The sequence below is a fragment of the Pimephales promelas genome, chromosome 11, assembly GCF_988280905.1.
Source record: "Pimephales promelas chromosome 11, fPimPro1.hap1.1, whole genome shotgun sequence".
Classification (NCBI taxonomy): domain Eukaryota; kingdom Metazoa; phylum Chordata; class Actinopteri; order Cypriniformes; family Leuciscidae; genus Pimephales; species Pimephales promelas.
Window position 1 is genome coordinate 36,722,889 of NC_142779.1, and position 19,033 is coordinate 36,741,921.

Genomic DNA, 19,033 nt, shown 5'->3' on the forward strand with positions numbered 1-19,033 from the left:
ACTCGTTAATTCAGAAAAACAGAGCAATTTTTTTTCTCATGAAAAATTAACTCGTTAATTCAGAAAAACAGAGTAGATTTTTTTCTTCAAGTGAATGCAATACGCCTCCGTACGTTAATTCAGAAAAACAGAGCAAAACTTTTTTTTCTCATGAAAAACTAACTCGTTAATTCAGAAAAACAGAGCAAAAACTTTTTTTTCTCATGAAAAACTAACTCGTTAATTCAGAAAAACAGAGCAAAACTTTTTTTTCTCATGAAAAACTAACTCGTTAATTCAGAAAAACAGAGCAAAAACTTTTTTTTCTCATGAAAAACTAACTCGTTAATTCAGAAAAACAGAGCAAAAACTTTTTTTCTCATGAAAATTTAACTCGTTAATTCAGAAAAACAGAGTAGATTTTTTTTCTTCAAATGAATGCAATACGCCTCCGTACGTTAATTCAGAAAAACAGAGCAAAACTTTTTTTTCTCATGAAAAACTAACTTGTTAATTCAGAAAAACAGAGTAGATTTTTTTTCTCATGAAAAATTAACTCATTAATTCAGAAAAACAGAGCAAAATTTTTTTTCTCATGAAAAACTAACTCGTTAATTCAGAAAAACAGAGCAAAAACTTTTTTTTCTCATGAAAATTTAACTCGTTAATTCAGAAAAACAGAGCAAAATTTTTTTTTCTCATGAAAATTTAACTCGTTAATTCAGCAAAAACAGAGCAAAACTTTTTTCTCATGAAAAACTAACTCGTTAATTCAGAAAAACAGAGCAATTTTTTTTCTCATGAAAAATTAACTCGTTAATTCAGAAAAACAGAGTAGATTTTTTTTCTTCAAGTGAATGCAATACGCCTCCGTACGTTAATTCAGAAAAACAGAGCAAAACTTTTTTTTCTCATGAAAAACTAACTCGTTAATTCAGAAAAACAGAGCAAAAACTTTTTTTTCTCATGAAAATTTAACTCATTAATTCAGAAAAACAGAGCAAAATTTTTTTTCTCATGAAAAACTAACTCGTTAATTCAGAAAAACAGAGCAAAAACTTTTTTTCTCATGAAAATTTAACTCGTTAATTCAGAAAAACAGAGCAAAATTTTTTTTCTCATGAAAAATTAACTCGTTAATTCAGAAAAACAGAGTAGATTTTTTTTCTTCAAATGAATGCAATACGCCTCCGTACGTTAATTCAGAAAAACAGAGCAAAACTTTTTTTTCTCATGAAAAACTAACTTGTTAATTCAGAAAAACAGAGTAGATTTTTTTTCTCATGAAAAATTAACTCATTAATTCAGAAAAACAGAGCAAAATTTTTTTTCTCATGAAAAACTAACTCGTTAATTCAGAAAAACAGAGCAAAAACTTTTTTTTCTCATGAAAAACTAACTCGTTAATTCAGAAAAACAGAGCAAAAACTTTTTTTTCTCATGAAAATTTAACTCGTTAATTCAGAAAAACAGAGCAAAATTTTTTTTTCTCATGAAAATTTAACTCGTTAATTCAGAAAAACAGAGCAAAACTTTTTTCTCATAAAAAACTAACTCGTTAATTCAGAAAAACAGAGCAATTTTTTTTTCTCATGAAAAATTAACTCGTTAATTCAGAAAAACAGAGTAGATTTTTTTTCTCATGAAAAATTAACTCATTAATTCAGAAAAACAGAGCAATTTTTTTTTCTCATGAAAAATTAACTCGTTAATTCAGAAAAACAGAGTACATTTTTTTTGTGAATGCAATACGCCTCCGTACTTTATACACTCATCGTTTTTTTATTTATTTTTTCTGTTCTATGTTTATATCTCCAACAAGAAAAGTCTCTTGCATATATTACTCTTAGCAAATTAATGTCAGAATAAAATCCAAAGAAAATGTTTTATATTTGATGATGATTTTGTCTGATATGTCGAGACGTAATCTCTGCTCTGGAGATTCACAAACATAAAAGTGTAAGTGTGTCTGATGTGTGTGTGTGTGTGTGTGTGTGTGTGTGTGTTCAGCGCTTCAGCAGTGTGGGGGCGATGCTGGTGTTGACTCAGTCTCTGGAGGGTCCACTGGAACTGATCCTGGATCTGGAGATGATTACTCAACACACACTGATGAACTCTCGCTCCAGCTCTGTACTGCGCCTCACGCTCGTCGTGGGACCCTACGCCTTCTGACACTCCTGCTGCTTCACACACACACACACACACGCTGTATAGAACCGCCAGGAGTCCTCACACATGCTGACTCTTACTCAGCGCTCCACACACACTAACATGTTGCTAATGTGCCGATCATTTTAAATAAAACTGGTTAAATTAATATATCAATTTCTTCATATGACATCATCAGTCCTGATCGGCTGATATTTAGTTGAGCTCATATTTATATCTCCCTGATCTGGAATGTGTTCATAAACAGTGGAATATGAGCATGAAGCTTTTGAACAAAAATACACACTCACACACACACACACACACACACACACACTGCACGTTTAAAACCCTCCTGTTACCCTCAAATCTGATAACACTTTTTACCCTCTGGGGTCAATTTGACCTCAGTAATTTAAAGCTCCACAATATGTTTATTTTTTTTTACAAAGGTTTGTCTTAGTTAATTTATGTCTTTGTTGACTACTTAAGTAACATTTTAAGTTGACATCCACCCCCCCCCCCCCCCACCCCACCTAACCCCTTATACATCCAGAATGCCCATTGCACGACTATGGACAAATTTACAAATCAACATAAAATCTTACTGATTTGACCTAAAATTGGAAAAGTATAAATACAACTGGTGTCTTATAATATTTCTAAGTGTAGATTTTTGTAATCTATAACATTTGGAAAGAAAAACTATTTATTTTATCAAGGATAGTAACACGAGTTATGTTTGGGGTCAATCTCACAAAAATGATGTTTTCCCCTCCCCCATGGCACAAGAAAGAATTATTAGTTATCTTGAGAATTATGTCACATGTCATGTGAACTACTAGTGTTTCTCGCAATACTACAGATATGGTTCTGTTTTTGGTCAGAGCCCTAAAACAGAGGGACGTTTTTTGAAAATGATATTGAATATGTAAAATTAGAATGAACATTATAAATTCAAATTATAACATGTTATAATGACCTCAATATAAGTGTGAAATTTTAATATTTCGTCTGTTTTATTATACACCTAAAAGAGCCTGGGGTGCTCTTCTCCGATGCTACAAAATTTGTACAGGACTTTGAAAAAATATTAGCAGGTTAATTTTATGTTTACAGAGTTGTCCCCATTAAATTAGGAAAAGTCATTAAATTTGAAGCAAAAAAAAAATTATGTTTTTACAGACGTTAAACATTGAATGGGGTCAAATTGGGAACCCCAAGGATAATAGGAGGGTTAATCTGGTTGCAATTACAGACGGCAAACGTGTCCTCCAGTTCCCGTCGCGCTGGATCCTCTGACACATTAAATGATGATTATGGATCATAAAGCGCTGACTGACTCACGTGTTCTTCTGACACAATATCTCTTCATAATCCTGAGACTCTCCGGCTGTGTTTTAATGGTTTAAATGTTGTTGACAAACTCTAAAAGTTCATATGATTCATAATCGGTGATAATTCATAAGTGGAATTGTCAGCTAATGTCAGAAACCGAACACACACTCCTGCAGTTCTTGCTCATCTCTCACTGATGTGAAGGTTTACGTCACACTCTTGCTTTCGTTCGTTCAACATTTATCCATTGTTTAACAGTGTGTGTGTAAAACAGTGATCATATGTTAACACACACACACTTTAGATCGTGTGCTTGATCTGTGAAAGTTTCCAGCGTTTCACATGTTATATGATTTGCACTGATGACAATAACCTGAGTGTAGCTTTGCATTGCATTTTCGTATCATAATTCATCTGCTTTTTAATAAACACTTTAGTCAGCAATAACTCTCTGGCTGAAACACACAGATGTCCATATCCACATCTCAGAGCCTTCACAAAATACATAAAATATCTGTTAATAATAGAACTCTTTATTTGATTAAAATATATTTTAATTGTTGACCATGATTTGTATCTTGAACCAGAACAGTTCAAATAAAGGGGTAAAATATTTTTCATGAATTGTGTTTCTTCATGTAATGCTGTAATCTGTGTGTGTGTGTGTGTGTGAGTTCTGGTGATGATCAGGGTTCATTATATCATATGTCAATCAAAACCTCACACTTGGATTTAGTGCTGTCGAAGTTAATGCCACAATAATACATTAACACAAGCTAACTTTAACGCAGTTTATTGGTTTATTAACTGGTTTATTGTCTAAATACATCAGTTTCAGCCCTCGGGCTCTCAGCCACCGCAGGGATTGTTTTTAAATGTTTATATGGCGTAGATTTATTTCTAGAGACTGACGATGGAGCTTCAGATAGATGTTATTTCTTTACTCCATGTGCTGGCCCTCACCGCCTCTGTAGGCGTTCTGACATAAACCAATACATCATAACCTGTCAGTGTCTTTGTCATGACAACTTGATTACCAAAACAACATAAATATGTCATAATAGCAGATTAATGATCAAACTTAGGAAACCACTTCACTTTATGGGTTAACATTACATTAAACTGTCATGTGGTTGGTTTTGACATTGGCTGTCATGAGGCCGTTATAACCTTTTAATGACAAATTCAATGTGTACCACTGTCATTGAGGACACGAAAAATATTCATGACACAGTTATAATGCCTAATCACAGCCAATGTCAAAACCAACCACATGACAGTTTAATGTAATGTTAAAGCGAAGTGGTTTCCTAAGTTTGATCATTATGACAGGTTGTGCTGTCTTTATAACGTCAAGATGTCATGACAAAGACATCTCAAACTATTTCATATTTGCATTAAAAATGTCATAATTGAGCGAAAGACACTTAATGACAGTTGTCATAAACCCATAGGCTACTTCATATTCATAACCTGTCAGTCGTCTTATGCACACCCCTTTTCAAGCAAAGTGGCCTCCTTATGTTTGTGATTAATTTGATGTTTTTGAACTCTAAAATATGTTTCTGAACTCTTGTCTTGACCTTAAGATAAAGACTGCTTCAGACGGTTCAGTCCGGTCGGATGAACTGGTTCAGTTCACTAAAAGAACCGGTTCTAAAGAACGATTCTTTCCCGAACTGGACATCACTGTTAGTTTCGTTTCTCGAATAGCCTCGCCCTGAGGAGATTTAACTCAGGCTCACACACACAAGAGCTCATTGCGAGAGAAGATGGGTCTGTGTAAGTATCTTATCATATCACTGCAGAAGATTAATGTGTGTGTATCAGCATTACAGGAATCTAACCCGTATTTTCTCTTCTATATTAGTGACGACGATAATAGTAGCTGGCGTCGGAGGAGGTAACAAACAAAACACATCATTTAATGATCTATAATTATAATAATACTCTGTGAATGTCATACTTGTTAAAATACATTTTTGAGGTAGGGCCTATTTAAAACACTCTTGCGATGTTCATCACTTGAGAGCAGGGAATTTTTGACAAGCTGAGTTTGTGTAAATCTAGTTAGGGTTCAGAGTAACGTTTTGCTTATTTACTTTTTCCCACGTTAATATCACACATCTAGTACAATTATGTGGTTTTGTTTCATTGGCTAAATCGTTTTTTCTTGATTAACCTCGAAAGAATAAAAGTGTGACCTGAGGTCATATGACAGATTAAATGTTTTCTGAAAAAAATATACGAGACAAACTAAAATATTTTCTCAATAAAATACAATTAACCTTTTCATATAAAGTAATGCCATTTTTTATTTTAAAAATATACTAGTTTTTTCAGTTTGACAACGAACACACCGGAAAACACAGACAGCAGTTTTCAAAACATAATTACCGGTAATACTTTCATAATTATTGACTCAGTCTTTATTCACGTTTTTCTCAAGGTATCTCAAAAGAATTCATAAAAGTATAGAATAGAATAGAATAGAAATGGCGGCTCATTGTAGCGCAGTGTGACAACATGCCCCGCCTGAGCAACTGGAATTTAATCTAATAACTACAAAAAGAATCGTGTACAACCCAGGAAGCCCTAAGGAGATTACTTGTGACATTAAAACAAAATATATGGATATCACATGTATGTATATAACTAAATTAACAATCTCTTAAATATTTAAAAATTTTACTAAACATTTTTTACTAACAAGTTTTGTCAAATTTGTATTAAGCACTCTGTGATTAAGCATGGACCTTTATGATCATAAACTTTTGCTATTGTTATGCTATTGTAGGCTCATTTTGTTTAAGCAACTAAGTTAGACGTGCAAACTGGGTGCCGTTGTGATGAGACTGGCCAGATCCGGCGCCTCGAGTCGTTCATCTTCAGCCGCGCGCTGTTACAGAATCTGCCGTGCACACCGCAGCGCGAATTAGTTGCACACCCAACACAAATGACCACACACACCGCGATTACAGCATTTTTGCTGTGCTTCACGCTTGTACATACGCGGTGAGTATAAACCTAGCTTTACAGTGCGTATCATATGCACGTAAAAACTCATTTTTTGCTATAAATTGCACGATAAATACTATTCGTGCTATAGATACGCATTTTCATGAGATTGTGTAGTAGCGAGTGCAGTCGTAGGGTTCGTCAGTGCCGAATTTCACCCCTCTGCCAAATTATTACCCCCCTCGTTGAAGTCAGTATGCCTAATTCTAACCCCTCCCCTAATTCTAACCCCTCCCCTAATCCTAACCCCTCCCCTAATTCTAACCCCTCCCCTAATTCTAACCCCTCCCCTAATCCTAACCCCTCCCCTAATTCTAACCCCTCCCCTAATTCTAACCCCTCCCCTAATCCTAACCCCTCCCCTAATTCTAACCCCTCCCCTAATCCTAACCCCTCCCCTAATTCTAACCCCTCCCCTAATTCTAACCCCTCCCCTAATCCTAACCCCTCCCCTAATTCTAACCCCTCCCCTAATTCTAACCCCTCCCCTAATCCTAACCCCTCCCCTAATTCTAACCCCTCCCCTAATCCTAACCCCTCCCCTAATTCTAACCCCTCCCCTAATTCTAACCCCTCCCCTAATCCTAACCCCTCCCCTAATTCTAACCCCTCCCCTAATTCTAACCCCTCCCCTAATCCTAACTCCTCTCCCACAATTCTATACCAATTAGGGCGGTAATAATTGTGTGTGTGTGTGTGTGTGTTGCAGTGGGTGCAGTGGCGGCGGCTCCGCTGGTTCTGGGGGCGGTGGGCTTCACCAGTGCCGGGATCGCCGTAGGCTCGTACGCCGCCTCGATGATGAGCGCGGCCGCAGTGGCGAACGGAGGAGGAGTCGCTGCCGGGTCAATGGTTGCAGTCCTTCAAGCCGCTGGTAATGCAATCGTCATGATTGATCCATGATTGATCGCTTCATTTTCCTAATGAGTGGGTCTCTGAAACGTCTGTGTGTGTGTGTGCAGGTGCCGCTGGGATCCCGGTTGTGGCTCAGGCGGCTGTGGGCGCGACAGGGGCCGGTGTGGGGGCAGTTCTGGGCGTCCTCATCTGAGCCGAGTCACTAGAACATTCTGGTCAATATACAAATAAAATGATCTTCATTATCACACAGTCTTTTCAGTATCAAATGAAGCCAGTCTACAATTTTATGTAACTGATTAAAAACAGTTATGAATAGTCTTAAAGAAAAAAAAAATTGATGTCTAATTTGTTAGACTAGTCTTAGAGGTTTATGCAACCGCCTGAAGGTGCGCCTGTTTCACGTGTATTTATAGCCTCTCACAAATCCACATTCCAGTGACGTCATCGTCAGAGGTAAACGGGGTCTAAAGTCTTTCGAGCTTGTCCACTTTTGACCAGTTCATTCACTAGTCTCTTCTCTATTGTGACAAACATTCGAGGCAAACACTTCTGGAACAAGAACACCTGTGGGCGGGGCTTGATTGTAAACGTGGTTGGTGGATCTCATGTGAGTGACAGGTTATAGCCCCGCCCATATCACCAGAGAAGAGACGAGATGCTGCAAGAGGAAGTTATTCTGATTCAAGATTATTAACACAATAATGATGTGCACGGAAAAACACTGCAATATTCCTTAAAAACAAGAGTGGTCAATTTTCATTTCATGGTGACTTTAAAACTAGCTTTTTTTTAGTTTAAAAAACAACAAAAAATATCGTTCTTTCTTCAGATTTTAGAGTTAAATATGACCAGGACGTGTTCGTGAGATTCATCGAGACACTAATCATAGTTCTAGAGGTAGTCGAACGAGTACAAAAGACCGTCTACTGACCTAATGCGTAGAATTATCTAGCCAGACGGGATTTAAACTTTGTCGGCTGGAGACCCGAAGAGAAAACGCGTACCAAGCACGATGTTCTCTCACCATTCCTGATTTCTAACACACACTCACCGCCAGTATGTGGAGTGTGACGTAGATCAGCCTGTTCTCACGTAAATGCATCTCTATAACACGCATCATGAATTGTCGTGTAATTTAAACACGAAAATGAGTTTTTACGTGCATATGAGACGCAGTTTTTCGCGTGCATTTGATACGCAGTTCATTTGCTTATGTAACCAGGTCAAAAGTTATCAAACCAATTACTGTACTGGTTAACTAATGCTCTAGGATAAGGGAAGTTACACCACAGACTGTTCCAGGGTTTTCTCATTGATTGATGGAATAGTACGCTAGCCCTTTAAGAAACGTGATGTGTGACATTCTGGAAGAATCGCGAGATTCTGCTGTGTAGGCTGCAGCGCGTGGTCGCAACGTGATTTGAAGTGCGGCTCATGCGGTGGAGTCATTAGACGCCGTGTTACTGTTAAAATAACAACAAACGCACATATAGTGACTTGGAAGTCTCTCTTAGTGTGTTGTGAGGATTGTGTGTTGTGCTGAGGGAACTTTGAAATTCTGTGGACTCGAGATGCATACCTATGTGGAGAAATCCGATCGACAATAAATCTCGAAGCGTGAGTGATTAATCATAACTAATGTCAGTTTATCATTGAGAATATTTTGTTGTGTATGATGTAATCTGAACATTAAGTGATTGGTGATCATTTTGGTTAATTAAAGAGGGGAGAGGAGTATTCTAAATTTGATTATTTCTTTGTGCAATATTAAAATGTTAATTCACAGTGATTTATATTTAGTGAATGTTAACCAGTGTAATGATTAGAATGTATTAATGTTACTGGGAAATGTAACTTCTACATTTTTCATGCATCTTTTATGTAAGATAAGCAGCTTTATTTGGTATTCTGTGTTGACAAATCTTGTAACAATCTGTGTACGTGTTTTTCACAATACGAGTCCACTATCGTTGTCTATGTTAATTAGATTCCAGTAGTTTATTTGTTAACGTGGTGACTGAGAACAGAAAGACAAGAGAGACTAGAGTTGATAACGAAGTATCTTTATTGGTTCCAACCAATGTAACAAGCTTTCCTGTCTAGTATCACACATATTTGCATAGTTAACGCTGCGCTGTTTCAAGTTTAATTTAAATCCCTGTGTAGTGTTGTCACTAATATTCACACACCGGGCTACACTTATAATACACACGCACCCCACACCACTAATTCTACCCAAACGTATAACACACACGCACCCCAAACCACACCTTAACCTCGTCTTACCAACCAATGCGTACCATATGCACGTAAAAACTCACTTTAGCGAATAAATTACACGACAATACACATGGGTGCTATAAAGGCGCATTTAGTGTGATCGGTTTGCGTAGATCGTGACAACTTGTTGTTGTTGTATATCAGCGGTCGCCATTAAAGACTTGACTAAACTAGCCTCTCGTCTCGTGTCAGCGACTCATTGTACCTCATCCAAACACTGGCGTGGAGGCAGCGTTACCATACTCACTCCCCAAACAGTCTGGTGAGCTCATGTCAGATCAGTTCACACTGTAGTGCATAAACGAGCGGCGTTGTGGATTATCTCCGCTGATGAAACGCAAGACTTAAGCCATGGTCAATACGCACAGAGCAGCGAAACAGTGGTGCCTCACAAAGGGTGAGACTGTGAATTCATTTGAGAACTGGCGTCTACACTTTATCTCTGGTTCTAGTTGACGGCACGCTGGGTTTTACCAATGGTGATGCAGATGTTCCCGCGACACACACGCCAACAAAAGGTCAGCATGCTTGAGCTCATGCTGGTGCAGATCACTAACTTGTCCCAAAATACTATTGATGAGCTCTAAATCCATTGATCACATATTGCAGACCATCAAACTACATTATAGATTCCAGTCGACTGGTAAACATTTCATTGAATTTTCTGCTCTTAAACTAAAGTCTAATGAATGACCAGAGGAATTCTGTCAGAGATTAATGGCTTTTGTTGAGGATAATCTATTACGCAGAGACTCTGGCATTACTCACGGAGGTGAACTCATCGCGGTGGACATGATAGAAAACTTAGTTGTTCTCATTTGGCTTACACACAGCAAGTTGCCGAAGCTTGTAAAGCAGATGTATGGCACAGAGTTCGCAGACCGGACAATCCCTTTCTCACTAAGTGCCCCTTTCTGCCCCCTCCTGACAGAGCCCCTCGCCATTGAAGGTGTTGGGAGAGACACATACGTTTTCAGAGAGATGGGCACAAGCTCTTTTTCAACTGACTTGTAGAAAACCTGGATTCAGACATATTCGCTGGCATCCCCTTTATGGAATGTAATGACATCTCCATCCGCCCCTTGACATCAGGTCTGTGTGGGGTCAGACACATACGCGTGTGGTGCCAGTCGGATTTACCGAGACAGTTATGTTATTCGGCGAGCTCACATACTTCGTGCCACCTCATCACAAACTGTGTGGCTGGCGGATTCTGTCGAACGTGAGCTTCCAGCAGAACTAGCAAACATTAGCGACGAGCTTTCTGTCGAGACGCATGAGGGCCGTGCGCACTGGTTTGCCCCATCCTTCAGAATGTCACCCCTAACTGATGAAAATAGCCCTCATCTTTACCTTTCCAGTCAAGTATTGCGCTAAAAATATCCATAACAGCTTGGCCATGCTGGCAAGCATTGTATAAGTGGGATAATCCATGGTTTGCTGTGCATTCAAGGTTTAATGCACTCTGCTTCGCGTTGGGTGGTTCTTTGCCTCCATGTAAAATCGTTTAATGCACCAACATGGCAGCATGATTTTTGCGTAAACACACGCCACTTTCAAGTCAAGTGGCGTGTTATCTATACGCATTTTGAGCTATCCACGTGTATGTCTACGCCGTTAAATGTTTGAGCGAAACGAAGCAAAATGTAGATCTACATCTGGAGAGCGATATTTTTTTTCCTAGGATGGTCGGGAAAGACTCATGAATGGTATTAAACCCAGTGACGGGTGGGTTTAGGGATGGGGTTGAGGTAGGTTATATATTTATATAAACAGTAATGTAACGTTAAGTCAACGGTGTTCATAAACACGCTGAAAAGCGATTATGCGTGTTGATAGCACGCCAAAAATGAAAATACGAATTGGCATGTCATACATACGCTACTTCATGAGATCAGTCTGATGAGCACAGCTAGCCATGGATTATCTCTCATATGTCAAGCTTTTGGTTTAAATGAAATACAGCATATACTATAAACATGTACAGATAATATGTCATATCAACATGATTTGGACTCAATATATAAAGATTTTGAAATGTTTGAGTTATTATGAACTACCTATATACATTATCTAGTTTTACTTGTACTGTTTATCGCCCCATTGTTTTGAATGTGTTTAAATTCTTTTAAAGTCGTTCTCAAGATCACAAAGTCTTTATTTAAAGTTAGGATCAGTCTCCAAAAAAGTAGGCATGAAACTGCATGCACAAACCTATCCAGTAGAACAACACAGTTTCATCATTTGGTGATGCAGAATCTCCTCATCTCAACAAACGGTATCTTGTTAAAAAAGAAGTGCTGACATTGGTCGTCTGTTAGTGGTTAATACACTTCACTGTTAAAAAAAACAAGTCACATGACACACTACTCCAAAAGTCGAACTCTCAATGTATATTCTGCATATCAAATATTTCCCCCAGCTGCCACATAAAACACATTGTTTACAAGTTAAAAGAGAAGTAAACAAGTTGAGATATACATATTAATAAATAGAATAGCAAGTATTTCAATGAAAGTACATCAGTTAAAATGTAAAAATACAACAGAAATAAATGAGTGCACTGAGAAGATCATTTATATAAAAAAAACCACTAAAAAAACCAACATGAATAATTTCACTGGCGGTACCTAACTAAGGCACCATCATGCAAGTCATCTGCGAAGATTCTTCATGCTGTGAATCTGGTGAAAATATCCCCGTCATATTTCACCCCAAAAATCAAAAGAAAGAAAATATATGAAATTGTGTTTTGCATAAAGAAAATGAAGCCTATATTTCAATTATTACGATTTTTATGCATGGTGACATACTTTAATGACAATCAAGCAATGTTTACTGTATTACAGCAAAAAAACTACATTATGGTATGGAGAATTGAGGGGGTTAAAATTTTACACAGCTAAAAATCAGCATGAAACTGAACTTGCACTAGTCTCTTCTCTATTTTGACAAACATTCGAGGCAAACGCTTCTGGAACAAGAACACCTGTGGGCGGGGCTTGATTGTAAACGTGGTTGGAGGATCTCATGTGAGTGACAGGTTATAGCCCCGCCCATATCACCAGAGAAGAGACGAGATGCTGCAAGAGGAAGTTATTCTGATTCAAGATTATTAACACAATAATGATGTGCACGGAAAAACACTGCAATATTCCTTAAAAACAAGAATGGTCAATTTTGATTTCATGGTGACTTTAAAACTAGCTTTTTTTAGTTTAAAAAAAAAACAAAAAATATCGTTCTTTCTTCATATTTTAGAGTTAAATATGAGCAGGACGTGTTCGTGAGATTCATCGAGACACTAATCATCCTCAACTGTCCCGATGAAGCAAATCAGCTGCTCAAGTCAAGGACCAAATGTTCATAAATCCGCGTTTGCCCCTTAAAACTAGAGCCAAGAAGGAATTCCCTGTTGTCAATATACACCAGAGAAAAAGCCCTGGGTGCTTGAATGTTCATCTCCTGGAAGTGGATGAACTGTGTCTTCTGTGCGTCCCAGCGGTAGACGCGAGTAAAGGCGTAGTCGCTGCCCAGGATGGCGTACTGCCAGTTGGCTATGGAGAACGGCTGGAACACCATGGAGCCGCGAGAGGCCACGGTCTGGATCTCACTGAACATGCTGCCATCCCACTTCATCACCTTGGAGTCGCCGATGAAGCGGGTCAGACATATGTAGAGCTCGCTCTTCACAGCGAAGTGTTTGACCGCGTACACGTCCTCCATCTCCGGGATATCGGTACGCCGCTCGAACTGCTTGTTGCTTTTACTCCATTGGTAAATAACCGGCCGCTGAGAACTGCTGGACAAGATCAAGTGAGGTTTCCCCGAAATGTCTAGATACTCCACGTCAGTGTCGCGGTGCCAGGGGTGCAAGGACTGATGGGAGTAGAAGCCATTGCCGTTCCATTTATAAATAGTCGTGGAGCCGGCTTTGGAGCTATCGGCAATGATGAAGAAAGACTCTCCGTCCACGTGGAAAATCTCCACGTCATTTGGCTTTCGTATTTTCAGAATGTCGATGTCTTGGATTTTGATGAATTTGTTTGCGGAGACGTCTCTCTTGAAGATGTGCGAGCCGCCGAACAGCTGTGCTACGATGATGAAGAGTTGACTGTCAATGACTAGAGGTTTGCAGATGACTGATGAAGTGCCTACGGGGGGAGAGATTTGAAGAGTCGCTTTAACCCTACTGTATCTTATTTAATAATTAAAGGCCTCTAAATGATCAACATGATCTGGTAAACATGTCGCACATAATCTACTACCTTCTGTCATCTGACTGATAGTTTAGACTTTTTTTTATCACGTAGAAGGTATTTTAGTATAATTGTACAGAAGTCCACCTTCATGTGTCTAAAATCTTTACTGATTTTTATCAAATAAATGCAAGAATAACTTGTACATTGCTAGCATTATTTCAAGATGAACTTGATCATCCATATATATACACTCACCTAAAGGATTATTAGGAACACACACTAATACTGTGTTTGACCCCCTTTCGCCTCCAGAACTGCCTTAACTCTACGTGGCGTTGATTCAACAAGGTGCTGAAAGCATTCTTTAGAAATGTTGGCCCATATTGATAGGATAGCATCTTGCAGTTGATGGAGATTTGTGGGATGCACATCCACACCCAAAGATGCTCTATTGGGTTGAGATCTGGTGACTGTGGCGGCCATTTTAGTACAGTCAACTCATTGTCATGTTCAAGAAACCAATTTGAAATCATTGGAGCTTTGTGACATGGTGCATTATCCTGCTGGAAGTAGCCATCAGAGGATGGGGACATGGTGGCCATAAAGGGATGGACATGGTCAGAAACAATGCTCAGGTAGGCCGTGGCATTTAAACCATGCCCAATTGGCACTAAGGGGCCTAAAGTGTGCCAAGAAAACATCCTCACACCATTACACCACCACCACCAGCCTGCACAGTGGGAACAAGGCATGATGGATCCATGTTCTCATTCTGTTTACACCAAATTCTGACTCTACCAACAAAAAATCGAGACTCATCAGACCAGGCAACATTTTTCCAGTCTTCAACTGTCCAGTTTTGGTGAGCTCTTGCAGACTGTGGCCTCTTTTTGCTATGTGTAGTGGAGATGAGTGGTACCCGGTGGGGTCTTCTGCTGTTGTAGCCCATCCGCCTCAAGGTTGTGTGTGTTGTCTTCTTCACAAATGCTTTGCTGCATACCTCGGTTGTAACGAGTGGTTATTTCAGTCAAAGTTGCTCTTCTATCAGCTTGAATCAGTCGGCCCATTCTCCTCTGACCTCTCGCATCAACAAGGCATTTGCTCCCACAGGACTGCCGCATACTGGATGTTTTTCTTTGTAAACCCTAGAAATGGTTGTGTGTGAAAATCCCAGTAACTGAGCAGATTGTGAAATACTCAGACACCAACAACCATGCCACGCTCAAAATTGCTTAAATCACCTTTTTTCCCATTCTGACATTCGGTTTGGAGTTCAGGAGATCGTCTTGACCAGGACCACACCCCTAAATGCAGTGAAGCAACTGCCATGTGATTGGTTGATTAGATAATTGCATTAATGAGAAATTGAACAGGTGTTCCTGATAATCCTTTAGGGGAGTGTATATTACTATAATTTTATTTTTATGAAATCAAATGTGTAATTTACCTTTTACCTTTTAAGGTGTGTCACACCTTTTACAGGATTAAAGCTGTACGAAACAAAGGCTTGAAAAAACAGTTCATTGTCAACATTTTTGCCTGTTTAATGGAAAAATTACAACTAATGGAATGTTATAAATAATAATAAAAAACGTGTATAAAATAATTAACTACATAGGAGTCTATCAGCTTGGTAAATCTTAAGAATAATTTCACACTATGTAAAGCTGCTTTGAAACAATTTGTATTGTAAAAAGTGCTATATAAAAAAAGGTGACTTGACTTGACTATTATTTACAAAAACGTTTCAGATCTGTTAAATTGTGAGGGCATCTCCTGTGCACGGCCTTCTTCAGGTTCCCACACACATTTCACTAATTTTCCTTCACTTTTTATAACACAAAAACCAACTGTTTAAAAAAAGGGATGTGTAGACTTTTTAAATCCACTGTATTGTGTGTATTATTATCATTAATATTATGTGTAGAGTTTGAGATTAACTCCTTGCAACATTTCCATCACTATTTGCTTACTTGTGATGTTATCGAAATTTCTGAACTCCATTTGCACGTGATCCCATTCCATGAAACTACACCTGCCAATGAACGGCTGGGCGAATACAACAAACTGGTCTCCACCAAATTCAAACGCTTCGACTGAAATGGACTGAAATTCGAGAGACTTCAAGAGTGGAAAATCTGTAGAACAAAAAGACAAATGTTAAGCTCTTTTGATGTCAAGTAACACAAAGTGGTCTGTAAGGACTACGACCGACCTGTTGTTATGCAATCAAATGACTGCACCACAAGGTCGTTGATTTTCCTGTCCTGGTAAGATTCAGGCCCACTGCAATAGATCTCATCCACAGTTGCATTTGTGTGAAACATCCAGTCGACTAACCACTTTAATTTACAGTCGCAGCTGAAAAGATTTCCTCTCAGATCCCTGGACAAATGAATAAAAGTTTAAGTCTAGAAGTTTGTATATCATTGACAGTTATTCAAATGATATCACATTGCTGAAACATTGCACACTCGCATACATACACTTTAGTCAAAGCTTCCATCCCTTTGAAAAGATCTTTCGGTAGCGTCTCCAAATTATTGTGCGCCAGACTTCTGCAATAACATTTGTCAAAAACCAAATGGTAGTAAAGAGAAATGGACCAATTTTTAGTGTGCAAATTTTAAAAAAAAGAATAAAACCTGGTTTGCTGACTGCTTCTTCAAACATCACATAAATAACATGAATAATTAACTAATAAAATGCAGACAATTACAAATGCAGACTATGGAAACTGGTTTCTGCCACAGATTAAAAAATAAAACAAGGTAATTGCAAATTTTTATCTCACAATTCTGATTAAGTAATTTACAATTCGGACTGTTTTTCCTCAGAATTAATTAAGATATAAACTTGAGACATAAACTCACAATTGTCTAATTCTAATTATGATGGCAATGTTGTAAGGTGAAATGATCAACATTTCAATCGTATAATGCAGAAATGCTCACAAGTGTATTAAGGACTTGAGTCCTCTGAAGGCGAAAGGCGATATGGACTTGATTTGGTTATTTTCAATGAACCTAGAAAAAAACAAACATTAACGTGATGCAAAACATTTTAGCATTCAAAACAAGTCATTATACACAACGAAACACATGACTCATCAGATCAGCTGTTTTTCTGTCATTGAGTTCTTCATGCAGTGCTGATCACTCATATAATCACGCTCTGTGAGACACTTACAGATACTCCAGATGAGGAAGGCCAAGAAACGCATCTTCATTTATAGACTGAAAGACGTTTGCTGTGAAAAGACTAGAAGAGATAATAGGGTGAATACAGGACAGTAAAAGGTATTTGTCTTTATGTGTATGTGATTACATGAATAAAATCTGCATTAGGTTCCTTTGAAACAATGGGATCGCACAAAAAGTCATGCCACATTTGCACAGCAGTGCTTACAAAGGTTTATGTTAAAGTACTATGTTAATTAATTATGTTAATCATATTACTAGTGAAGTATGTAATTTCCCAAAAATGTTACATTTGTCTTTCTAAACATGTATTATGATGCTATGTGGTATTGAATCGTCCATTGTAGCATGTAGCATCACAATGTCCCCATTTTAATGTGTTTATGACCTGTTAAAAATCTCTGATAGTCTAAATGCAACGGATTTTGTCACCTGAGTCTAGTGGCCAGTCGATGAATTGCAGTTTAAGTCACTTGTTGGCTTCAGGAGAGACTGGAAGGTTGCTGCTCGATTTTAACATTAAAAAAATCATACATACCTCACCTTTAAGGTTACAAAGTATTTATACAAATTTATACTTGAAAATGTATATTATAGTGTAAAAAAAACTCTCACATTATTTTTTTCTACTGTGCTGTAAAGTAGATAGTTATTGTAGTTATGTATTTTTTCTTAAAATCAACGTTTTTATTTTATTCAATGTTTTATTTATTTTATTACATTTATTTATTTAGTTTAATCTCATTTTTATTATTTTATTTATTTTTACACTTTTTTACACTGTTTCTCTTTAGACTTCACCATTTTCCCAGTTAAACCCTTGTCATCATAAAGCATTATACGAACAAACTGCACTGATCAGACAGAGCACATGAAAAACATGCTCTCTCTCTCTCTCTCTCTCTCTCTCTCTCTCTCTCTCTCTCTCTCTCTCTCTCTCTGTATGTGTGTGATGAAGTGATGTTGAAGTCTTACAGCAGATGGAGGGCTGGTGTGTGAATGAAACTCTCTTTAGGGATTTCATTGAATCCGGACTTGACGAACGATCTGGAAAAAAAACCCCATCAATTTTTGATCACAGGTAGCGACATAATAATACTAATATCGACACATTATTATTACTGTTGTGATTGCTTACAGTGAGATGACATCTGGCGGGAAGCTCCTCGGTATTGATCCAGTATTGGCACATAAGGCGTTATCTTTACTGCATGTACATGATGCTGGACAGCGCGCGTGCCTCCTCCTGCTGCCGTGCACGAGCATCAACAAACACAACAAGCAGAAGAACACAGTCCGCCTGAAAGACATCATTAACCAAATATGGCCCTGAATGTTTAATGGTCACCGATTCAGTCCCGACGATTGCGCTGCAGCGAACCACGATCTCATAACGGAAAGGAATAATAACGATAACGAATATTTATATGTATTTTTCCCAGATCAGTGTTATATGCACATGCAGATAGAATCCATAGAAATCACGGTAACAGAGAATGGGCGGGGCTTAGTGGATCCACGGTAGTCTAACATTGGCCAGATATACTACGAATCTTTATTATTCACGAATTTTAAATGCTTCGATGTGTATCTTCAATTTTTTGTCTTTTAAAAATTGTCCGTGACTTCAAATAATTGATCCAGGCTGTACTGAGTTGTCACATGGTTCCTGCTTCTTTTCTCCGCGCTGTTCTTAAAGGACCAGTAACATTAGTTACAGTTATTTTTATTTAATAATTTCCTAGAGCTTTGAGACGCGGGTTCCCATTTGGATATCAGGTGAAACACCTTTAAATCGCAAGATTTAAAAGTACTATTTTATGTTTTAGTCTACAAATGTTTGTACTTGCAGAAATTAGACATTTGAATGCGACTCAATGGAGGATTCTGCCTTACTGCGCCCTCTGGAGAAAATGGTTAATATAAAGTCACCATGAAATCAAAATCCAAAAAATCCTAATTTAATGCAGCCTAAAATAATATATTGCAGTTTTATGATCCATGAACATCATT

At 38.0% G+C, this 19,033-nt stretch overlaps 3 protein-coding genes across 3 annotated transcripts in view; 2 read left to right on the top strand and 1 right to left on the bottom strand.

The window, feature by feature from the left end:
* efemp1 (EGF-like fibulin extracellular matrix protein 1) overlaps positions 1–2,203 on the top strand; it is a 33,953-nt gene extending 31,750 nt beyond the window's left edge. The window contains exon 11 of the mRNA XM_089117367.1: positions 1,990–2,203. Within this exon, the coding sequence (XP_088973493.1) occupies positions 1,990–2,151 (162 nt within the window). The 3' untranslated portion in view covers positions 2,152–2,203. The remainder of the gene's footprint in view (positions 1–1,989) is intronic.
* Positions 2,204–5,117: 2,914 nt separating this feature from the next.
* On the top strand, positions 5,118–7,590 carry LOC120492192 (interferon alpha-inducible protein 27, mitochondrial). Its single transcript, XM_039690358.2, has 4 exons — positions 5,118–5,247; positions 5,336–5,368; positions 7,193–7,354; positions 7,443–7,590. The coding sequence occupies exons 1-4, from the start codon at positions 5,238–5,240 to the stop codon at positions 7,526–7,528; spliced, it is 291 nt and encodes a 96-aa protein (XP_039546292.1). The 5' UTR covers positions 5,118–5,237; the 3' UTR covers positions 7,529–7,590.
* Positions 7,591–11,992: 4,402 nt separating this feature from the next.
* On the bottom strand, positions 11,993–18,516 carry lgi1a (leucine-rich, glioma inactivated 1a). The gene is made up of 8 exons (XM_039690591.2): positions 18,159–18,516; positions 17,996–18,067; positions 17,010–17,081; positions 16,775–16,846; positions 16,307–16,378; positions 16,036–16,205; positions 15,794–15,958; positions 11,993–13,772 (listed from the first exon to the last, which is right to left on the bottom strand). The coding sequence occupies exons 1-8, from the start codon at positions 18,332–18,334 to the stop codon at positions 12,955–12,957; spliced, it is 1,617 nt and encodes a 538-aa protein (XP_039546525.2). The 5' UTR covers positions 18,335–18,516; the 3' UTR covers positions 11,993–12,954.
* Between the last annotated feature and the right edge of the window lie 517 nt (positions 18,517–19,033).